At 42.1% G+C, this 10,208-nt stretch overlaps 1 protein-coding gene across 5 annotated transcripts in view; it reads right to left on the bottom strand.

Moving 5' to 3' along the window:
• Positions 1–3,112: 3,112 nt before the first annotated feature.
• AKAP7 (A-kinase anchoring protein 7) overlaps positions 3,113–10,208 on the bottom strand; it is a 128,094-nt gene continuing 120,998 nt past the window's right edge. For 2 of the 5 annotated variants that reach the window (XM_077903069.1, XM_077903080.1), the window contains 2 exons: positions 4,910–5,026; positions 3,113–4,188 (listed from right to left, as the gene is read on the bottom strand). In XM_077903069.1, coding sequence (XP_077759195.1) covers positions 3,923–4,188; positions 4,910–5,026 — 383 coding nt within the window. In that variant the 3' untranslated portion in view covers positions 3,113–3,922. Of the gene's footprint in view, positions 4,189–4,833; positions 5,027–10,208 lie in introns of all 5 variants that reach the window. The other 3 variants (XM_077903087.1, XM_077903104.1, XM_077903094.1) reach the window with 2 other exon arrangements.

The following is a 10,208-nucleotide window of genomic DNA, read 5'->3' as shown; positions in this document are numbered from 1 at the left end:
TGTCCAGGTATAAACTTACTCTTTGTCCTCTCTCCGCCTGCAGCTTTATAGATCCCACACAAGCATTTACCAAAAAAAAAAAAAAAAGATTTTTAAAAATTATGGATACCATATATGTTTTTAAAAATAAGCCAGGAGAGGACACTGACCTTGTGCCCACCCGGGTTCTGGCGGGAAGCGTGGGAAGCAATCTGAAGGGTCGTGCCAGTTCGCTCTAAGGTTAAGAACGAGAGCCCCGAACGCCGTACAGCTGCTCAGGCTGGCAGGCCTGCAGGCCGGTGGGTCGGAGTTGTGCCGAACACACACAGGTATAGGGCAGCGCCCTGGGATAGTGGCTTTTCAGAAATGGTTTGAACCACTAAAGGGAAAGAACGGAAGTTTACTGGAAAGTATGAAGTGACTCCTCAGTTGTGTTGTTCCTAACTTTGATGCTTTGACCTTAAGGACTTAATGACCTTCCCATAAGCGACCAAGGCAGACTCTGCAGAGGAGCAACTACTGCAGTTTGCATCTTAAAATCATCCCAAGTCGCTTCAGGGTATCAGCTGCCCTTACCGGGTGCAAATAAGCAGCTTCCGGTGTATCACATTGGTGATGCCAGCGCCCTCCTTCAGCACTCAACTTCCTTTTTATTCCCAGAACCATAATCCAGGGGGAAAGTTCTGTAGCTGTATCAGAATTTTAAATTCGCTGACTCAAAGTGAATTTCTTTAATATTCATGTTTACTATGAGTGAAATAATACAAGGTTTTGTGTTGTTAGCCTGCGTGCTGCTATCAAATTCATGTAGGGACTTGGAAACTATTTTTTTTTAAAGTACACTGGATCTATTTATTTTTTATATGGGTTCTCTTTACCTGAGAAAGATTGGAATTCAGAAATGCATCTACAATTTGTCCAAAGAACAAATTATTATAATAGAATTTTTGAACATGATGAATACAATGGATAACAATCGATCATCCGAGTTACGTTTGGACATACTATAGGTTTATTGTCTTTAATTACTTAGTGAAATAAATCTGAATTTGTCACATAACATGGTAGCCGGTTTATGCATCTGTGAGTGTGTGCGGAAGTGCAAACGTATCTTATTGGTCACAGATCTGAAATGAGGTGTAGAATATGCAGTTAACACTGATTGATTTACCTCCTTGGGAGAACACCTGGTGTTTGGAATAGCTGGGTGGGGGCACACTGGGGTTTGGAGAGAACAGTGTGAATCCTAAGCATGCTCGCGCTCCCGAGTTGGCAGGTCTCACAGGGCGGTAGTTAGCCTAGACCGAGAAGTGGATTGATACGGTGAGAGAACGTTCTGCAAACAGGCCAAGTGCAAAGCTGACGGACTCTTGTCCTGCTGTTGAAAATATAACTTTAAAAAAAAAAAAAAAAAAGAAAATATAACTTTTTAACACCCCTTAAAGTAGTTATCTAGGACCTACCATTTTTCCAGTGACTGAAAGATGTTGGACTTTTGTTATAAACATAGGTACCATCGCAGTTTCCCTGCCTCAAGATGGGAACTAACACGCATGGAACAGAATGCGAAGCATCCAACTCTTGATTTTCAGCTCAGGTCTTGATCTCGGGGTTGTGGGTTCAACCCATATTGGGATCCTTCATTGGGATCCGTGCTGGGCACAGAGTCTGTATTAATAAAGAAAATCACTTCTCAGTGGTGGACGATCCAGAAGCCACAATGCATGTCCTGGACCAAACCAAGACCAATTAATACCATCTTAGGACAACATATTCTGGTGATGTAACCCTACAAGCAATTACTCTATGACTCTGATTAGTGGGGAAGGTCATTTTGAATATTTCAGATCCCAAACTTAGATTTTTACAATTTCTTCTTTGGTTTTTAGAATGGATCCATGAAGAAAACAACATGTTTTGCCGTATATTTTCCATTATTTTCAGAAACCTTCTTTAAAGGAAGATTTTATTGGTAAGAATTAGAATTTTTAAACCCTAAATTAAATATCTGGGGATCCGTCCTCTCCAGTTCCATCCTATCAGCTGACAACTCTGATGTTATAGAACTTCAGGGCTTCAGGGAGCTGGCTGAGTCATAAGAAAGTGACCCCCTTGGTTGCCCGTTAGTCCTTAATGTGGTAGAGAGGAAGTGTTGCATTGTGGAAAGTTGGTGGCTTTGAAGATCCAAGTCTAAATTTAGCCCCACCTTTTATTAGCTCTATAAATAGCCATTTAGCTTTACAGCCACTTAACCATTTACACCCCAGCCCCCCACCCTGTTTCCTAGCTTCCTAATCTGTAAAACAATCCTAGTAGCTTCCTAGCAGGGTCAATGAAGGGAAGAAAAGTAAGGACCTGCCTAAATCACCTGGCACGCAGGCATCTAACCAATGGAAGCAATGATTCTTACCTAAGAGACCTGTAACCCCAGATTGCAAACAGGACACTCCCTCAGCCTTTCACTTAGTTTGGGAAGACTGGAGGAGTTCCTTGGGAATAAAGGTTATTTATGGATACAGGCTGAGAAGAGCTCTTTCTCCTGAAATCCTGTTAACCTGGATTATGAGACAGTGAAAATTGCCCCAGAAAGTTGAGATGGGGCCCCGGGGTTGCAGCTCATGGCCAGCTCCCTAACAGCAGAGGCCTTGCATTAGGCACTCAGTCTCCTAAAGGCCATTTCTTCATTTGAAAATCAAGGCAAGCCCCAAAATATCTTTGCTTCCTATCTTAAAGGTTTATGTAAGGAAGCTGTCTCAGAGCAGGAAAGCCCTCCACCATCAAGGGACTTCATGGTAGGCAGCTCCCTGCCTTCCAGCTGGAAGGCCTCACTCCTTTCATCTTTGCTCCCGCTGTCACTTCCCTGGCACATAATTAGCAGTTTGTGGGGTGCTATTTGGGTTTTCTTTGTGTTTGGCGTTGTTTTGTTAATTCTCTGTGAAGCTAAGTGATTTGAGGTGATTTAAAATTCTGAAGTTGACGGTGCTCTGGCAATGGTGTTGTCCGAGCATGAAGAATAAGGACGTGTAAGTAATGGTGAAAACACACTGAAACTACCAGAGCTCCTGCTTAGGACTTCCTTACACCAACACAGCACCCACTTCCATGAATGAGGAAAAAAGTGAGGAGAGGCAACAAGGGAAAACGATACATTTATTAAAACGCATGAAAATGCATAAACTCATTTATAAATAAATGTAGGATTTGCCCAGTGAAAAAATAGCTAAAATCCATGAGTAAACTGGATTTTACATTTGAAATGATTACATATTTGATCTCCAATAATTTCCCCTCCATCATGATCTCTTAGTAGCAGCAATTTTGCAATGACTTATAGAAAAAGCCGTTACCAATGAGTATCAAGGGGGGGTGGGGGGAGTTTTTCAAGGATTTTCTTTAAAAATGAACCAGTGCAAACAAATTCAGGTTATAAGGAATACAGTAAGACCTAGGGCTTATCTTCAGAAAAGTAGAAAATAAAAATCCCAAACATTCATTTATTAAGAAATGAAAAAGCAAACTACATTTTGATCATTAAAAAATAATACATATAGATGTTATAAAACATTCTTAACCAGTAATTATAATAATTACACTTAGAAATGCTCATTCAAGTACTAGTGTTCAATAAACATTCAGATTCCCATTAAAAGTAACACTAGATAGAGACTTGTGTGGACAATACTACTTCTGATTTAATAGCAACAAAAAAAATCACTTCAACAGAAGGCAAGTGACCGTTAAAATACTGTATTTTTTTTTTTGTCTGTAAATGATTTTTCACAGTCTGTGCACATCACCTGCGGGAACCCAAGGACCATGTCGCGACAGCTAATGAAGTCCTTTCTGTAAAATGATTCTTGATATTACAGAAACAAACATGCGAAAGCACAGGGTCAGCTCTAAACACAACAGGGCAGAACCAGTTTTCTTTGGCAAGAAATCGTCAGCTCCTGGCGGAGCAGTCGTGGCCTGTTGCGTGGCCGCGCTCAGGGCCTGGGGTGCGGGGGGGCGCCTGGAGCACCCGGTCACCCGGGTCGCTGTCGGGCCGGCTGCTAGCAGGTCTTCCTTCCAGAAGCTCCCTCCTTATCCTGGCCTGAGTCTCCGGTTTTAACAAGAGTTCCTTTATCTGCTTCACCTTGGACTTCAGACCCATCCTTTCTCGCCGTAGAGCTTCACGAATTAAGTCCTGGAGTCCAATGGGCCTCTTGCCTGCGGGGAGAAAAAATTATATGACACATTTTACATTCAAATGCCAGTGAAAAGCATTACATAGGGCACACCGACTTACCAAAGGAGGTTAAAAGAAACCTTTATGTTGTTGCCCACGTTTTATAGAAAAGGTGGTTGCATTTTGCCAAAAAATATATCATTTGCACGAAACGAATTTGCTGTAAATAAAAGTCCCCGCGTGGCAACAGCAGACGGAGGACAGACGTGAGACACTGTGGACCAACAGGGTGGAGGACGATCCCGACGGGCAGGGTCTTCGGTTTAGCACTTGCAGCTGCCAGCCAGGCAGCAGGGATGGCAGGGCTCCCTCCAGCCCAGGCCCTCGGTGGCCTTCCGTCTGTGTCCAGGAGGCACAGCCCAGAGCCGCCCGCCTGGGCTGTGCGGAGGGCAGGTGGGACCTGGGCCCCTCTTCTCCCACAGTGCACCCGCTGCCCGTGGCGCCGTTTGTCCCCCGTGGTGCTTCAGAAACGCAAGCACATTGGCCACGGACGTAGGAGGCCGTCTCCACAGACTGGACGAGAGCCGGCGGTGCAGGCGGTGCGGGCGGTCGGTGGGCCCGCGGGCCCGTGGGCCCGGCAGAGGGGAGCAGGTGCCTCCCGGGGCGGGGGCCTGCCCGGGCCTCACCTCCCGCTCTGGTCGCCGTCAGCACCACCCCGGTCAGCCGCTCGGGCCTTCCCGGAGCTCCCATCCGCGGGCTTGCCTCTGCTCTGCGTCTCCTCCAGGTACTGCTGCACGGCCTTGAGCACTGCGTTCTCCACCAGCCTCTTGCTGAGCCTTAGCAGCTCAGCATCGTCGGGCTCCCCTCCGTTCTTAGCACCTACATTCCGCGACAGAGAAGAGAGGTCACAGAGGTCATACTGCCACCGGGACTCGCACGCACGGCCGGCTAGCTCACTTAGCTAAAAAGTGCAAGTGTCCTTCAATCTGGCAAATTGGACCTTTACATCCGAGAACACAGGTTTGGCTTTTCATTCGGTATTTGCAGAAACAGGAAATTGCCTATTCCTGGAGATTTCAGATTGAAAAGTAGTTCAGTAACCCCAGTCTAAGAATACTCCACCTCCTCATGCTAGAAGCTTCCCATTTCTAGAATTTTTGTTCTTCTTTCATCCATGGCTGTTTGCTACTATGAAAGTCCATGTGCCCACACCGGGAGCCTCTGGCACGTGGACTGCACCTACTACATCTGCATCTGCTTTTCCTTCGCCACTGCCAAATGTCAGGTGATTAGGATTTCCCAATCAACTTGTTTTTCCCAATCAACCTGCTGGCCCACAGGTTAGTTGCTAATAAACTTGCAGAACTTCCGTGAAGACGATTACTACTGCTACGAACTGGTTTAACCTTGTAAAACTAATATTCTTTTTTTTAAATCTCAGTGCTATCACTGCAATTGAAGAAATAAAAAACTCTTCAAGAGTTAGGATGATGACAGTAAATTACCAGATGTTAATACTTCATAGCCATTTTATTTCCCAGCTAGTGATGATCAAGGTTTGACTATTCCATCTTTCATTTTACTGTAAAAGGTCTGGTTCTCATCTATTCCTATGCTAGACATTTCCCACTCACTCTCTTCCTTGTCTCCATTAACTGGGGAAAAAACACACGGGACTCATGGCTCATGCCCATTCAGTCCCTCATCTCCTTCCACCAAGCTGCTAACCCAGAAAGGCAGATGACTGGAGGCAAAGACATTCAAGCACCCAAATATGATAAACAAATATCAACAGATCCCAAGTAAGTGACAGAGAGCAGTAAAATAATAGTTGGGGATTTCAATATTCTACTTTCAACAATGAGAGGATCATCTGGCCAGAAAACCAACTGGACTTGAACGATACCCAGGGATCCCCTGAACGATACTTTAAACTAAATGGACCTAACAGACATATACAGAACGTCTAATGGTAGTCAAAATAGTATGGTATTAGCATAAAAACAGACACATAGACCAAGGGAGCAGAATCTAGAGCCCAGAGATAAACTCATGCATAATATTTGACAACGGAGCCAAGAAAACAAATGAAATGAAGAAAATGGTGAAAAGACAGTCTCTTTGATAAATGATGCTGGGAAAACTGGACATCCACATGCAAAAGAATGAAACTGGACCTCTAGCTTATGCACATACACAAAAATTAACTCAAAGTGGATTAAAGGCTTAAACCTAAGACCTAAAACCAGAAAACATCTAGAAGAAAACAAAGGGAAAAAAGCTGCTTTACATCGGTCTTGCAATGATTTTTTTGGATGACCCTAAAGAGCAAGCAATGAAAGTAAAAATCAGCGAGTCAGACTGTATCAAACTAAAAATCTTCTTCAGAGCAAAAGAAATAATCAACAAAATGAAAGGGCAATCTACAGAATAGGAGGATATATTTGTAAATCATATATCTGATAAAATATCATATATTTTGATATTCAAAATATATGAGGAACTCCTACAACTCAATAGCAAAGACATAAACAATCCAGTTTAAAAATGGGCCGAGGACTTGAATAAACATTTTTTCCATGACATGCAAATAGTTAACAAGTACATGAAAAGGTAAAAGGTGCTTCAATATTACCAATCATCAGGGAAATGCAAATCACAACCACAGTGAGATATCTCCCCACACCCATTAAAGTTATCAAAAAGCAAGAGATAGCAAATACTGACAAGAATGTGGAAAAAAGGGAGCCCTTGTGCACTGTTGATGAAAATGTAAATTGGTGCAGCTATTATGGAAAACAGTATGGAGGTTCCTCAAAAAATTAAAAATAGAATTACCATGGGATGCAGCAATCCCACTTCCAAGTATATATCTTTAGAAGACAAAATCACAATCCCAACAAGACATCTGGGCTCCCATGTTTATCGCAATATATTTCACAACAGCTAAGATATCAGCGTAGTGATGAATGGATAAAGAAAATGAGGTATTTATATAAAATGAAATATTCAGCCATAAGAAGGAGGAAATCCTGACATTTGTGACAACATGGATGGAACTTGAGGGCATGATGGTTAAAGGACACAAACTTTCAGTTATAAGATGAATACTCCAAGATCTAAGGGGCCCCAGGTAACTAGAGCTAACAACACTGCGTCGTGTACCTGCACTGTTGCTATGAGAGTAGAGCCTTAATGTTCTCACTATAACAACAACAAAATATAATTCTATGAGGTAAAGATGTGTTATTTAATATTTTTGTGGCAAACATTTCTGTAATCTACATATGTACCAAACCATCACATTCTATACATGAAACTTACACAATGTTATATGTCAATTACATCTCCAAAAAGCTGGGGAAGAACAAGAGGTAACTAGAGTGCTTGCACGTGAAGGTCAGCTCAGTTTTGGAATGTCATCCGTGGCCTCCAGAAGGTAAAAACCCAGTGTTGAGCTTGCATTCTTAGGTCTGGGGCAGGTAGTTACTAAGGGTGTTGAGCAGGAAGATGGACACTTATTTTCTATCCTTACATATAACAGGGATTGAAATTCAAAAGCACATATGCTAAAGGTCTCCAACCCTCCTTCGGAGCCCACCACGTCTACTCAACCCACATCCAGGAGCAGCTCTGTTTATAACCATCAATCCTAGCAACATCCAAGCCAATGAGAGATACGTTGAAGACCCATCTAGACTTGCTACAAGAGGGAGGCCTTGGCCTTAGCAATGGCTTTCTCCTCAAAAGTGGCAACATGGCACCCCAAACCCATGATCAGATGCTCTAGAAAGAACATTTGTGGTGCAAAATATGCTCAGAATTCAGTAAGCTTCAACTCCATAATATCTACGTGGAAGTCGTTAAACATAAATATGTTAGGATATTATTAAAAGAAAGATAAAGAAATTCATTACTAATACCACGTGTGAAGGCAATTTAGGACTATTTTTATTAGTAAGAATGAATGAATATATTGCGTAATACTTAAAGGATTACACCTTATAAGATGTTTATACTGTGTAGCTAATACCTCCAAATATGTTACCCATCTGGAACTATCTGTATAATGGCCCTTCAAATTTAAAAGGGAGGTTGTGCCTGGGTGGCTTAGTTGGTTGAGCATCTGACTCTTGATTTCAGCTCAGGTCATGATCTCTGGGTGGTGAGATCAAGACCCGCATGGGGCTCCTCCATGCTCAGCAGGGAGTCTGCTTAAGATTCTCTCTCTCTCCCCCTCTGCCCACCCTTCAACTCATACTCATGCTTGCTCTCTCTCTCTCAAAAAAAAAAAAAAAAAAAAAATCCCCCAAACATAAAAACATTAAAAAAGGAAAACTCAAATTCCAAATAAAGGAATGCTCTTTAAGTACCCTCCAAAACACTGGAGATGACTGCACCTGCCACCCTACTTGTGCTGTGCGCCTAGGCCAAAGAATGCATTTCTCTAGGCTGTCCCTTACCCTAGTCAGCTTGAAGATAACATCAGTCATCACGTCACTGACAGGTCATCAGTAAGAGAGCAGAGGTTGTATTGGAGTCTGATCTAACTCATTCCCTAAAATGCCTCAGGTCAAATAATCTCTGTTTCTGAGATTTTTTCTGTGTGCTATGAAATGTTCTCATTACTTCAAACACTAAAAGATTTAAAACACAAAAATCTTCCCACAAAAAAGTTAATTTTCCCTTCTGCTTTTCCTATTTCTGATCATGTTTTCGCTCTTATCGAAGTCAACCAAGCTCAAGACTGTCTTCATCTCTGACTCTTTCATTTCTCTCATCAATTGATTTAATCACCAAGCCCCATCAACGTGCTTTTCACAATTTCCTCTCGTCAGTGCATCTGGCATAATCCCTCTAGATTAATATTTCTAAAATGTCCCTTTTAGTCTCCATTGAATCTATAGGAAAATTTAAACTCATCTTCCTAAGCTTTCTAAAATTGACCTTTGGTGATCTCCCACCACTGCTGTGCTCCCACTGTCAGCTTCCGGTGTCTCCTGAGGGGCCTCCATATCATCCTCTATTTCTACATGACCCTCCCTTTCTCTATTTAAAATCCCACTGCTCCATGAAGCCTTCCCTGACTAACCCAGCCAGGATAGTACAAGGTCATTCGGTCATTCATTCACATATGCACTGAGGACCTCCAGTACACCTGGCTAGTCTAACCTATGGAGATGGAGCAGAGAACAAAACAAAGTCCTACTGGTTTTCCTTTAGAAATTATGAGCATTGTTTATGAATGTATTTATTCAACAACTATTGATTATCTGCTCTGCTTAATATACGGTCTTGAGTACAGAAGCCAGGTCCTAGGCTTCTCAGTCATCTCTCACTCTTCTAATGTATGAGGACAGTTTATCGAATACCATGAGAGCTCAACAAATATTTGTTAGTCTAATGAACTATTGATTAAAATCCTTGAGGACTCTAAATGTTGCTATCTTGCTATAAGGATAGCATACCTTGGCCAGAAATCTGCATTTAATATTAATTTAAAGCAAGAGCAGAGAATTCCAGAGTAATTCAAATAGTCATGTGAAAAATCTCCAAACATTTGGCTTGATAAACCTGGCCAATATGACAAAATATCCAGCCTAAGGGATAAATATTAACCATCTACGATAACGAACCAATCAACCAAAAAAGCAAAGAAATTTAGAAATGAATCTTCCAATCTGTCCTGAACTTTACCTTATGATTTCCATAAAGCATCATCAACCCTAACCATGAGCTCAAGGAAGACCCTACTGGAAGGTTCATCAAGGAGCCTCGAAAGAGCAGAGCAATTCCAAGAATGTGTGTCTTCATTCCAGTAAGACCTTATTTGTAGTCCCGCTTTTAACAGACTTATTTTACAAAAGGCATCCTAAGATTTAAGTAATACTGTATTTTTCTTCCACCTACTACTTGAATAAATGTATGTCTCCAGAGTGACCTCTAAGATAAATGGCTACCTTCCTTTTACCTGAAGCATAGAGTAAAATGGCATTTCAACATGTCATTGCAAGGTACACAAACTATCTTTTGATATTCCAACAAAGGCACACACAAAAAT

Source organism: Canis aureus, chromosome 1 (assembly GCF_053574225.1).
Source record: "Canis aureus isolate CA01 chromosome 1, VMU_Caureus_v.1.0, whole genome shotgun sequence".
Classification (NCBI taxonomy): domain Eukaryota; kingdom Metazoa; phylum Chordata; class Mammalia; order Carnivora; family Canidae; genus Canis; species Canis aureus.
This window is presented reverse-complemented; position numbering and strand designations above follow the sequence as displayed.